The 12,620-nt window shown below is 63.3% G+C and overlaps 1 protein-coding gene and 1 long non-coding RNA gene across 6 annotated transcripts in view; one reads left to right on the top strand and one right to left on the bottom strand.

Moving 5' to 3' along the window:
- Window positions 1-12,548, bottom strand: part of LOC124975999 (uncharacterized) — a 21,464-nt gene extending 8,916 nt beyond the window's left edge. Inside the window, exon 1 of the long non-coding RNA XR_007106951.1 lies at window positions 12,330-12,548. This is a non-coding gene — a long non-coding RNA (uncharacterized LOC124975999). The remainder of the gene's footprint in view (window positions 1-12,329) is intronic.
- Window positions 579-12,620, top strand: part of Agrn (agrin) — a 32,591-nt gene continuing 20,549 nt past the window's right edge. For 4 of the 5 annotated variants that reach the window (XM_047538494.1, XM_047538502.1, XM_047538487.1 and 1 more), the window contains exons 1-2: window positions 579-1,100; window positions 3,184-3,445. In XM_047538494.1, the coding sequence (XP_047394450.1) occupies window positions 894-1,100; window positions 3,184-3,445 (469 nt within the window). In that variant the 5' untranslated portion in view covers window positions 579-893. The remainder of the gene's footprint in view (window positions 1,101-3,183; window positions 3,446-12,620) is intronic. The other variant, XM_047538511.1, reaches the window with a different exon arrangement.

Genomic DNA, 12,620 nt, shown 5'->3' with positions numbered 1-12,620 from the left:
TCTCCATCTTCGGCTAGGCCGGGCTCTAGCTTGGATGCTCTGGGCCTCAGCTTACTCCTGGATCTATGCAGGCTAAACTGTAGAGAGTGGCCCAGGAGTGGCGAGGCGGCGAGTCTGGCTCCCGGGTGGGACCACCAGCAGAAGGACAGCAGGGGGCGCCCTGCCCCCTCGCGGCAGGTCGCGAAACGCGGGCGGGAGGTGGGCGGGTCTGCGCGCCGCTTCCGCCAGTCACCGCCCGCACCGGTCCGCCGTTGGGGGCGCGGCCTTCTGGGGACGCCCCCGCGCGCGAGCGAGCAGGAGTCGGGACCCTGAGAACGCGGTCCCAGATCCCAGCTGGAGGGACCGCTCCTCCGCCAGAGGAGGGGCAGGCCGCAGGACCGAGGGGCGGCGAATTCGGGCTCCCGCAGCCCCTCTGGCGGCCCCGTCGTCGCCACGAGCCCCTTGGAAGTCCCGTCACGTCTCCTTTAGATTATGCATTAACCCGACTTCAGCCGCATTTCCTTGGGGGGACGTCCGTGCAGGCGGGGGGAGGGGCGTCCGCAGGGTGAGGCACAGTAGAGATCGCCGGGCCCGCCCCGCCCCCGGCCTGCCCAAGTCCCCGGCCGGTCCCCACAGCCACCCGGCGCGACGCAGCGCTCCCACCCCCGGCCTCCGCCCGGCGCCGCTGTCCCGGTGCTTTGTTCGCGGCCGGCGCGGGTCGCAGGGCGCCGGGCGGGCGGGGCGGGCCCCCGTGGGGGAGGGGCAGCGCTGCCCGGCCCCGCCCCCGCCCCGCCCCCGCGCCGCCCGCGCTCCTGCCGCCTCCCGGGGCTGCGTCCCGTCCTGTCCAGTCCGGTCCCCGGCGCGGCCCGGCCCGCGCGCTCTCCCGGCCGCCTTCCGCCGTCTTCGGCTGCGCCATGGCCAGCCTGCGGCCGTCCGGCCCGGCTCCGTTGCGGCCACTGCTGCTGCTCCTGGTGGTGGCCGCGCACACCCTGCCCAGCGCCGGCGGGACGTGCCCGGAGCGCGCGCTGGAGCGGCGCGAGGAGGAGGCGAACGTGGTGCTCACCGGCACGGTGGAGGAGATCCTCAACGTGGACCCGGTGCAGCACACGTACTCCTGCAAGGTGGGCCCCGCCGGGACCCCAGCCCCCGGGAGGCCGGGGCCAGGGCCTCTTCCCCGCGATGCCGCCCCGAGGCCCTCCCCTCGCGTGCGGGCCGCCCTGCTGGGACCCCCTACCCCAGGCCGTGGGAACGAACCCAGACGCACCGCAGCCCCTGCTCGCGCTCCCTTGGCGACCGCCAAGCCTCCGGGTGGGGCGCCAGGTCCCGGAAAACTCTGGAGCGACAGGGAAAGTTCCTGCGGTGTTGCTGCGGTACCGCCCGTGGTGCCCAGGCCCGATACCGGGTGGTGGCTTCCCCTCCACCCAAAGCCTTCTCCCTTGACGGAAACAAGTGCACCTCCCCCCAGGGAGGATGTGGGCTGCCGCACCCCCTCCCCACCAGCCAAAGAAAAGGGGTAGAGACCGGGGAGGTGACGCTTTTTGCCGGGAGTGGGGACAAGGGCTCGACCTGCTGTTCCCTGCTCCCCAGAGGCGGATACCAGGGCTAAAGGGGGTTGCAGAGAGAGAGAGAGAGAGAGAGAAGAGAGAGGAGAGAGAGGAGAGAGGAGAGAGAGAGGGGAGAGAGAGGAGAGAAGAGAGGAGAGAAGAGAGGTGTGCACAGCCTGATTTTCTAACGTAGGGAGCCGGCTGAGGGGTGCTGCGGCCTCGGGTTGTGGGGTGCAGGAGCAGGGAGTGGGCGGGGCCGCTGCTGAACCTCGCGTGCCTGGGCGGGGAGGGGGGCTGGGGCAGGTGCTCTGTCCTGCTCCCGGGAATACTGGAACTGCCCTGGCCATAGGGAGGGGAATCTTGTCCCGCTTCTCAGCTGGCCCTCAGCTGGAGCTCCTGGAGTAGGTATGGTGGATTTCCTCCACAAACGGCTAGGGAGGGCTCTGGGAACCCAAGGTTGGTCCTCCCTCTGACCCCCCCCCCCCAAACTACTCTCTGGATCAGAAATCGAATCATTCCTGGTTCATGGAGATGGGGAGGGTTGCGGCTTCAGAGTGGCCTGTGCGGGCTACAGCTGGGGTCCCCCCACCCGCCGGGCCCCTCCCCTCACCACTGGGCGCTTTGCCAAGCCCCTGCAGGATTTTCCCGACTTCCTCCCCTGCTCTCGGGTGTGGCTGGGTGGGGGGAGGTGATGAAAGCCCACAGGCCCTCCCCGGTCTGGGTTATCTCCTGCCGGATCCTCCTGGATGTGTGGAGGTTAGATGAGGCTGTGCCAGCTGACGGAGGGGTTCCTGTGATTCTGCAGTCCCAAGCTGGCAGGTGGAAAGGCCACCCATTGTCTTCACTCCCGTTCCAAGAGCCCTGGCCCCGACAGCTCTGAAAGAAGAGGCCTCTCCCCAGAACTCCTTTCACAGGGAGTAACGGGGTCTGGGGACCTGTTATGCGGGGCTGCCTTGGGTGGCGGCTGCAGCTGTCCTTCACCCAAGTGTGTCAGAGTGGATGCCCTCAGGGCCCTGGGAGGAGGTGTAGGGTGGGGCTGCTCAGTGCTGCCCAAACTTGACTTTGTGGTTCACACGCCTTGGCTGCATTGACTGTGGAACTGGAGGAGGGGGCTTTCACTTCCTGGGGGGAAAGCGGCAGCCCACCCACAGGGCTGCAAAGTTCCAGGCTGGCCGCTTGCCCTGAAACCCCCCTCCACCCTGGTGGCTGGTCCTGGCTTTGCCCAGAGTGCGTGCAAGTGGGGTAGGCATTGGGGGAGAAGAGGAGAAGAGGAAGGGTGGGAGACGGGCACTCTGGGCCAGGTGGGCCCCTTTCTAATTCCAGCTTGAGCTTGGGTGGACGTTTTGGAATTGGGTATTGACCTTGGTTAGACCTGGGGTAGGAGCTGATTCCTGGGGTGGGCATGGGACATCTTTTCACAGATGGGGAGTTCCTGTGTCCTCCTGTGTGACGTGGGGGGCAGCAGCACCCACCCAGCACCATGTATACTTCCTGCAGCCTCTGCCCAGGAGCAGTCCGGAGGTCTTTGCCCAGGACTGGGGTCTGCTGTGGAAATTTGGCCTGAGCAACTGAGGACAGAGAGGGGGAAGGGCCAGGCCACTGTCTGGCACCCTTCCCCAGTAGGAAGAGACCATTAACGCCTGCCCCTGTGTCTACCCAGGTTCGGGTCTGGAGGTACTTGAAGGGCAAAGATGTGGTGTCCCAGGAGAGCCTGCTGGACGGCGGCAACAAGGTAGTCATTGGCGGCTTTGGAGACCCCCTCATCTGTGACAACCAGGTGTCCACCGGGGACACCAGGATCTTCTTTGTGAACCCAGCACCCCCCTACCTGTGGCCAGCCCATAAGAATGAGCTAATGCTCAACTCTAGCCTCATGCGGATCACCCTGCGGAACCTGGAGGAGGTGGAGTTTTGTGTAGAAGGTGCGTGGGGGGCGTCCATGCAGGGGTCCCGTTGGAGGGGCAGAGGGGTGACAGGTGTGTGCAGAGGGGCAGACTTGGTGGGGAGTGGCAGAGCTGCGGCCACTTGTCCTCTGGAGGTGGCCAAGGGAGGGTGGCCAAGAGGGGTTTACTGCGGCTGGAGCGCACAGCGTCTTGCTGTCTGGCTGTGTTCCCACCTCATTCCTACTTCCCTGCTCCCTGGCTGCATCTCCAACCATCCAGCTGCCAAAGCCCCAGATCAGAAGCAAGCCCCAACCCTGCAACGGGACCAGCTTCCTCTCCCCTGCCTCCCCTTGGAGGGCTCTTTCCTGGGTCCAGGTGAATGGACACCAGCTATCATGCTCTGGCAGAAGCCCCATGTCTGCCTAGACTGCCCACACGTTTGAGCAAAGAGCCCTGTGGCCAGGCTTAGGGGTTGGAGGTTGGGGTCCTATACTGTGTGACCCAGAGGCCCACAGTTTCTGGGAAGAGCCTCTCTGTAGGGCAAGTACTTCTGGGGACTGGACAGGTTAGTGCCTGAGCTCCTCCCCACCTGGCCTCTGGGAAATGACCCGTCACATGATGGGCCAGGGAATGTGGTGGGAGAATGTAAGAGCTCCTGGCCTCCACTTCCTGTCTGTTCCCTCTTGGCTGTCTGGAATGGGATGTGGGGTGGGGGACACAGAAACACTTCCTCCCCAGGGCAGTGGCAGGGGTCATGACTTCCAGTCTTCTGAGGTGCTCTCTTGGCTAGTGGGGAAGTCCTACCTCTTGTCTGTCTTTCTGCTTTGATGCTGACTTGGTTCCTGATGGGGGATCTTTGGGACCTTTCCCCCATGCTGTCTTGCCAGGGGCACTGTGAAGGAGGAGGGACTCAGCCCAGAATGGGCAGCCTTGTCTCTCCCCCAGCTGTGATCAGCTGCTCCTGGGCTGCCTCCAGGTCCCCTGGGTTGGGCCCTGCTTAGCACAGGCTTAGCTGAGAGGTCCAGCCAGGCCATCCCACTGGGCAAGGACCAGAGAACCTGGTCCTGCCCTGGAAGCCTGTGGGCTGGGCATGGCATTGAAGCAAAGGGGGATGAGTGTGACTGAGGAAGGCCTAGAGAAGGAGGATCCAGGTTTGGGCCACACTTGTCCCTGAGAGATCCAGAGGGCAGACCATTAACTCTGTAACTGGGGGGTTCCGGCCTGAGGGTCCATGACTCAGGAACTGAGGACTTGCTAAGGGGTCAGTCAGAGGTCGCACAGAGGAAGGGTCCCCTGGGCAGAACAGGTTCGGCTTCTGAAGCCTACTTTGCCCATGCCAGATTTTGGTGTTGGGAATGCCCAGGTTGAGCAGAGGGACAGCTGTGAAGGAGGGTCCCCAGGGAAATCCCACCCCACCCCCTGGGCAGGTGTGGCCTGACCTACAGTGAACCACAGGACTGGCACTCAGGGATCAGTGTAGGACCTAAAATCCAGGTGGGGGCTTACAGATAGGATCAAGGGGCCAGGGGAGGCCCCAGGGAGAGAAGACAAAATCTGGGTTCCACTGTGAGGTTTTGGGGAGTTTAGAGACCTTGAGCAGGGCTGAGTGACATAAATCTCTATTTTGGAAGCAGACCACGGTGCCATGGCTGCTGATCCCTCAGTGACCCCGGGTAGGACAGCGGGGCTCGGCCTCTTCCAGGTTCCCTTCAGGCCCAGCCCTCCAAGCTGGGTCCATCTGCTGTCTTCAGGAGATGAGCACCTCAGCCCCTCCCCAGCCCTCTTGGAGACAGGGCTACAACCAAGCCGACCCCTCCCACACTGCCCTACCCACACAGGGCACAGGTGAAGTCTACGTGGCCCCTAGTCTTCAGTGGTCACCCAAGATCTCCAGGGCCCTCTCTGTGGGAATTCAGTCCTGGAACATGCCCTCCCCGACCCCTGCTTAGACATTGCCCTGAGGGGTCCTGCTGCTAGAGGCTTCCCTTCCTCAGTTTCTCCCCTGGGCCAGCTGGGACTTCTTGGCCTTGTCCAGTCAGCCCCTCCCCCAGCTGCAGCCCCCAGGAAATCTCCTCCTCCCTCCTCTGCCTGGGGAGCCACATTCCTGGCATAGCTGAGACAGGTATGTGCCCCTCCCCCGTACCACCTTTGGGGGCCCCTCCTGCTCCTTCCGGAAGCTGACCCCACCCCCTGCTTTGTCAGGAAAATGGCTTAGCCTCTCTTGGTGCCAGCTGCCACTTGGGAACCTGCTCAGGGCAGCCCTCTGCCACCTTGTGCTAGCCTGGACACTCCACCACCTCCCACTCCACCTCAGGAAGGCCCTCCTGCTTACTCCTGAACACTCAGAGACCCCAGGCCTGATGGGGCTGGCAGGGCAGCCTGAGGCCTTCCCTCCCCATTCAAAGCCAGGAGCAGAGAAAGGGAGTGTTGTCTGCCCCTGCCAGGGCCTGGCACAGGGACAGGGCAGGGGGCCAGGGTCGGAGTGAGCCTGGCACCTGCCCAGCCTGGCTCTGCCCAGCCCTGAAGCTGGGGGTCCTGGCAGCCATGTTCCCAGGCCTGGCCTAGCCAGCGGTGTTCCGGCCAAGCCCTTCCTGCCAGGCCAACTGTCCAGGGCCCTCAGGAGGGCAGTCCCAGGGCAGTGGGTGGGGGCATCCTGAGCCCCAGGCCGGGTTCCTCTCACTGATCCCTGAGGCTGTGGGGAGGCTTCTGGACGCCAGGACCAGCGGCTCTCTCTGCTGGGTATTCCGCTGTGTGCCATGTGCTCCCCCACCACATTCCTCTGCTGATGTGGGAGGTAGCTTCTCCCTGTCCCTGCTTCCCTCTTCTAGAATCCAGGTTCTCAGCCTACCCCTTGGCCCCAACTAGTGCCCTCAAGGCCCCTGCCCCAGGCAGGTCCAGGCTGGAGGCCGCTGGCACTGGAGACTGCCTGCCACCGCAGCCTGCCCTGTGTGGCTGGGGGCGGGGCCGTCTCCTCCCCACCTGGGGTGCTGGTGCTGCCAGTGCATTTCAGTGAGTGGGTCTGTCTTGTCTTTGGCTTCCCTGGGCTTCTGGGGCAGTTCTGGGATGGGTGGGGTATGCCATGGATTCTGTGGGGGTGACCTACCTTACACCGGGAAAGCAGGGCAGGACTGAGCTGATGGAAACAGCTCTTGGCTTTTTCCAGACCCACCCCACTTCCTCAATCCGCACCCAGAGCCCCCGCCTCCATTCTCCGCAGACTAGAAAATGGAAAAGGCTGCTTTGAAGCCACCCTCCCTTCTCTCCTGGGCTGCCCCAGTGGAGGCTGGAGGGAGTTGGTTCTGTTGGGGCCTGCCTGCACCTTCGTGGGTGAGAGACCTGGGAGGGGGCTGCATTCAAGGTCAGAGGTCACCTGCTCAGGGCCCTGGCCCAGGTCAGAGGCCATGTTCCCAGGCCAGGTTGAAGTCTGCCCCCCAGTCCCAGAGGCAGAGGAGAGACTGCAGAGGTCAGGATGGGGCTGTTCCCACACTGAAAGGCCAGGGGTCCAGCCACAGGTCGCTCCTGCCAGCTCCCTGCCTCTTCCCACCTGGCTGTTCTCCCTTCAGAAGGGCTGATCCCCCCCGCAGATCAAAGCCTACCCCCATCACCACAGGAGGGTGGGAAACTGCTGTTGAAGCTTGGGGGGGCAACCCCACCCCTGTCTCCACTGTGGGACCCATGCTAGCTGTTCACATCAGAGGTGGGGGTAAGGCCCGGATGGGGTAGGGAGCTGCCCTCCTGGCTCCTCAGCTTCTTCCAGAGGCCTGCTGGGCCGGGGGTTGCTGCAGTCACCACAGTAGCCCTGCCCACCAGGCACTTGATCCCCCCAGGGATATTTACCTCCAGGAAGGGGGCTCTGCCCCCTGTGTGTCCTGCTCCTGGGCCCCCGGCTGAGGCAGTCTGTGCCTGGGAGCTGGGGAAGGTCTCGGAGGAGCCTCCAGTGGAGAGGGACCCTCCCCTCTTTGGGGCCCCCTCCCTTCAGCACAGATCCTGAGAACTTCCTCTGAGGAAGGCCCCCTGCAGGGGCTGCTAACAGCTGGACCTGGGAAAGGGGAGCTGGCCCCTCCCAGACTTCCTTGCACCCCCCATGGAGTAGAGGCGTGGGAGAGGGAGCTGTGTCCACCAGCAGGCTGTTTCCAGCTGTGCCTGTGTGCTGTGTGTGCCTGGGGCCCTTGGCCGCCACTTTCCAAGCTATGTGCAGTCATTCTGTACATTGTCAGAGCCTGGCTGGCAGTGGTGGTTCCTGATGCCACAGTGTCCCTGGGCTCAGTCTGGGAGGAGGGCACTCAAGTATTGGCCAGTGGGCACCCTCTGCCTGTGTTGAGCAGCCTCTGTCCTCATGCACATGTATCACCTCTGCTTGCTGCTGATTGTTCAGTCTGCCTCTGCCTTGTCCAGCTGGGCCTTGTGCCTGTCAGCTGCCCAGCACTTTATCCCGTGGGCTCTGCCCCTGGGAGTAGCTGAGGTGGCAAGATGAAGGGCATGCTTGGTGGGCTGCAGTGAGGACAGTGCCTGACCCTGAGGCTGATGCAGACACGCTCCCTCCCCCAAACCACACAGGGTGCAGGGCAGTTAGGCCTGAGGCAGGCCTGAGCCCTCCCTGTGCTCCCCTTGGCCACCCATGCTGGGCCCTAGGAGAAGCAGTCTGGCCAGTGGGGCATCCTGCCCACAGCATGAGGTTCCAGTGCACTTTGGAGTGAGTGAGCGCTGACACCCAGGGAAAGCAGGGGACAGCAGCTGCCCCCTGTGGCTTGGGTGAGGTGGGAGAAAGGTGCCATGCGGGAAGGGGAGAGGGCCAAAAGCCAGCACGCTGCCAGGACCCCTGGCTGGGAGAGCAAGCCGACCCTCTCTTCCTCCCTGCCCACCTCCACCGCAGCACTCCCCTCCAGAGCCTGTCTCTGCTCTCTGCTTCCTGCACCTTTGGTCCTTTGTCCTTCTCCCTGTCCTGTACATCCCAGTGCCCACCTTTTCAGCACCTCCAGGAAAGCCCCTGGAACTCAGCCCTTGGCAGGAGTGAACCATCCCTATTATGCCCACCCCGCCCCCCGTGTCTGGTGTCTCTAGCCCCCCGTGTCTGGTGTCTCTAGCCCAGCTCAGCACAACTGAACTCTCAAGAGGCATTGACCACATCTGGGTTCCACCTATCTCCACAGTCCCTTTCCTCCTGGAAATGGACAGGGCCTGACTGAATTGGGTTTTGAGCTGCCTGGGAGGGGAGAGGCATGTTTTACAGTAGCTACTCACCTGGCACCCCTTAGTTGTTGTGGTAGGGGCCCAGGGTGGGGCTGCCCCCTAGATCTGTCCTGAGAAGCTGTCCTGACCGTGCCTATTGCTGCTCCCACTGTCCCTGTCCCCCAGACTTCACCACACTGGCCTCCTCCCCTGCAGCTTCTTGAGCAAGTTCCCATTCAGGGCCTTGGCAACTGCCTCTGTCTGAGGCTCTTCTCTGAATCTGTGCAAAAGCCCCCTTCCCATCACTGGTCTGTGTGCAAATATCACCCCTAGAGGCCACATTACCAGTCTGGGCTTAGTTAGAAACTGCCATGATATAGCTTCCCTGAGGCTGTGCTGGGGACACTGAGCCCTGCCCAGGGACGCAGACTGGCTGGTTAGGGCGGGTTAATGACCAGGTGTGACCAGCTGAGGAGTGAGGGGTGGGGTCCAGGCTGCAGGCTTCCAGGAGTGTCCGCTGACCTATGAGCCAGCTCTTGATGCCTCTGTTCCTTAATTTTCACTTACTCTCACCACCCTGAAGAGCACGATGTGTTTGGGGGAAGGTAAAGGGCACAGACGCTTCTTGGCCTCACCTGAGGTTGGCAAGAGGAACCACTAAAGGCCAGCTGGGCCCAGCAGCAACATCCTGCTGTGAAGTGCCAGTGCCTGCCAAGGGGCAGGGGAGGATGTGGTACAGCCTGAAACACCCCGAGGAGACTGCAGGCTATGGAGGCACTGCCCGCCCCCACCAGCGTAGCCACACACCTGTGCGGTTGGCTGGGCGAAGTTTCCCTTCTGAGCACACAGCCCCAGGAGCCCAGCGGGCAAGGGAGCAAAGGCCTGGCCCTCGTCTGACTGGAGGGCGGACGGTGCGTCTGCAGGTGGCACCTGCACACACGAGCTGGGTGCAGGTCTGACCCACAGCTAGGTTCTGTGGGCTCCAGCCATCCACCCCACCTGATCTTTTCCAAAGGAGCCCCACCCACTCCAGAGCAGAGAGAGGGGTCATCTGCATGAGAATAGGCCAGTGGGTTGCCAGTGGTCCGGACTGCCACCCTTTCCAGACCCATAGAAATACCTGGAAGTTCCCAGCTAGATCTTAAAAGTGTGCACACCGTGTACCTGGATGAGGGGTGAGGAGGTGTGGTGCTCAGCTAGTATGGGGGGCCCAGTGTGTGCATGCAGGTGAGGGCGTGTGACCCCAATGCTGCAGACTTGGAGTGTGCCTGCACCCCCAGAGGAATGCTAGTGTGTGTTGCTGTTGCTAGGGTGTGAGCCCAGAGTCCGGGGGGCTGTTTCCTGGCTCAGTATCCTGTTCATTCCCGGGACATGGGCCTGCGTGGGCTGCTCCGGCTGAATGATTTTGTCTGAAGATCCCAAAATAGCTTCAGTAGCCTGAGCTCCCCTCCCCCGCGGGCCTGGAGCCTCAATGGCTCTTTGTCTCTTGAAGACATTGCACCCCTGCAGGGGCGCAGACACTGACTGGGACTTAGTGGGGCCCCGGCTACCGGCCTTGTTCCCCTTCCCACTGGCTGAGCCCAGAGGACCCTGAGCCCCATTCCTGGCCATCTCAGGCCCCCATGTGAGCATCCAGGCCAGGCTGCTGGCACCCCCTCAGTAGCAGATCCCAGGCTCTCTGGGGGAGCCAGATTTTGCCAAGGGCTCCCACTACCACTCAGACCCCCCTGCCCCCAACTCCTCCACCCCATTCCCAGCTTCTTCCCGTAGAACACACCTGGAACATCCTCAGTGCCACCTGGGGCTTGGCCATGGCACTTTCCAGGGGGTCCTCCCCAACCCAGCCGTGAGAGGCAAATGGGAAAGCCTGCATGAGGCACCCGCACCAAGTCCGGGCTCGGCTTTCTGGCTCTGGGCCAAGCCCTACCCTGGGAGATAAAAGTCAGACCCTGCCCTGGGCACGGAGTTGCCAGCACTGCCTGGACACTTATCAGTGTGTCACGGGCAGCGTCAGGGATCCAGAGGTGGTTGGGGCAGGAGCTCCCAGAAGAGAGGTGAGGCTGGCCAGGGACTGGAACTTCCTGCAAAGTGTCATTAGAACAATGGGTTTCAGGGCCACAAGAGGTGGGAAGGTCCCTAACACAGGTGATGAAGCAGGGGTGACTCCCATGTGGGATGTAGCAGTGGAAGGAGTGGGAGCAGAGGGACAGGGCGGAAAGTTAAGTGCCAAGAGGCTGCCTAGCCTGAGGCGGGCTTCAGGGGCAGCCTGGCCAGGAAGCAGTTGGCAGGATGGGGGCTCCATGGGATACGTTTGGGATAGAGGGACCTCGGGGAGGGTCCAGATGGAGGCCATGTGGGGGTGGGGCCAGGGGGCAGTGAAGGCAGGGCCCTAGGGCCCAGGAAGGACTCATTCAAGGACAAGACAGAGGGAGCCCTACAGACAGACCAGGGACCTACAGGAGGTGGGGGTGGTCACTGTTTCTTTCCCAAGGTGGACTGAGATGAGTCAGGGTGAACACGGGTGGCACTGGTAGCTGTGGTAGCAGCAGTTTGTCTGGAAGGAGGACCTGCTGAGGGAATATAGACCTGCCCGCAGAGCCCGTGGGTATGACTGGGTGGGGTCACCCGGTTCTGGCAGGGTGCAGTCTGGCCTAGAGGAGGAGGACCCTAGTGCAGAAGGGCATGGCACGGTGAAAACTCGCATGGTGGGGTGTGAGCAGGACCAGTGAAGGGTGAGGGGTGGGTGTGCAGAGATCTTTCCAGGATAGTGAAGGCGTTAGCCATGAAGGTGGTCACCCTGGCCTCGGGAGGGTAGACGTGACTGGTCAGGATTGCATGAGGATCCGGGCTGTGGGACCTCTCTGACACGTGGTGCCCCCAAATTTGGAGGGAGCAGAAGTCGGGGATCCCAGACTGACTGCACCACCAGCCCCTCCTTTCTGGCTCGGAATTCCCAGGGAGGCCGCTGGGGGCGCTCCAGGCCCGCGGGACCGCGCTGGGGGTTCCGACAGCTATTTGCATACGGCTTATTTGCCTGGGGCTCATTTGCATTTTTTTCTCTTCACACTGAAGAGAGTTGGGGTTGCACTGGTGATTTGAGGTGTTTGCTGCCAATTCCTAGGGGAGGGGTGGGCAAGGTGACTTCGGGACACCTCACATCCACCCTGCCTCCACCTTGCACCCTACCTGGGGACCCTTCCCCACAGACACCAGGGTGGAGCTGTCAGAAGACACATTTGCAGCCACACACAGGCCGAATGCCCAAACCCTAGAACGGGATCCTGCGGGGGACTGTCCCCCTACAGATACGTTACACCCTATTGCCCCGCTGGGCACCAGCCCAGCCTCTGCCCGCGACTCAGCCCCTGCTCCTACCACGCCCCTGGTCCGTGCCCTTCCCCGAAGAGGTTCCATTCTTATCTCCCTCGCTTCACTCCCCATCCCCCGGCCAGCACCAGCCTCCACACCAGCACCTGGCCTGCCTCAGTTCCTTTTCCGGCCCCTCCCCTGGCCTCGGCCCCTACCTCCTGCCCCTTGCCCACCCCTCCCGCGGCCCTTGTCCCCTTTATAGCACCGTCCTGCCCCTGCCTTTACCCCCCACGTCAACGCTGCCCCTTCATCCCTTTTGTGAGTCGCGTCCGCCCATCCTCTGCTCGGAGCTGCGACTCCCTGCGGACGCCGGGGTCCCCCGAGGCATCTTCCTTTGTCTCTGCTCCCCGCCCTCCCTCCGCGGCGCCCCTCGCCCCTCACTCACCGCCCCAGCCTCGGCGAGGGTGAGGGCAGCCGCTGTTGCTGGAGGCGGGCGGGCGCCTCCGCGGCCGGCTCTTTATTCTCTCCGACGCTGTCGCTCCTCCCGCTGCTGCCATCGCGCTCCCGCCTCTGCCAGGCGCGAGCAGCAGGCCCCGCGCCCGCGCCCTGCGCCCGCGGTCCCGCCGGCCTCTGCCTCTCCAGCGGCGCCCGCTCGGCGGACAGCGCCGGCTGGCGGGCGGAAGGGTTGCGGCCGGCAGCGGTGGCCCTGGCCTTCCTCCATCCTCCTTCGTCTGCT

This window comes from Sciurus carolinensis, chromosome 1 (genome assembly GCF_902686445.1).
Source record: "Sciurus carolinensis chromosome 1, mSciCar1.2, whole genome shotgun sequence".
Lineage (NCBI taxonomy): Eukaryota > Metazoa > Chordata > Mammalia > Rodentia > Sciuridae > Sciurus > Sciurus carolinensis.
The sequence above is the reverse complement of the archived record's forward strand: the minus strand, read 5'-3'. Positions and strand labels throughout refer to the sequence as shown.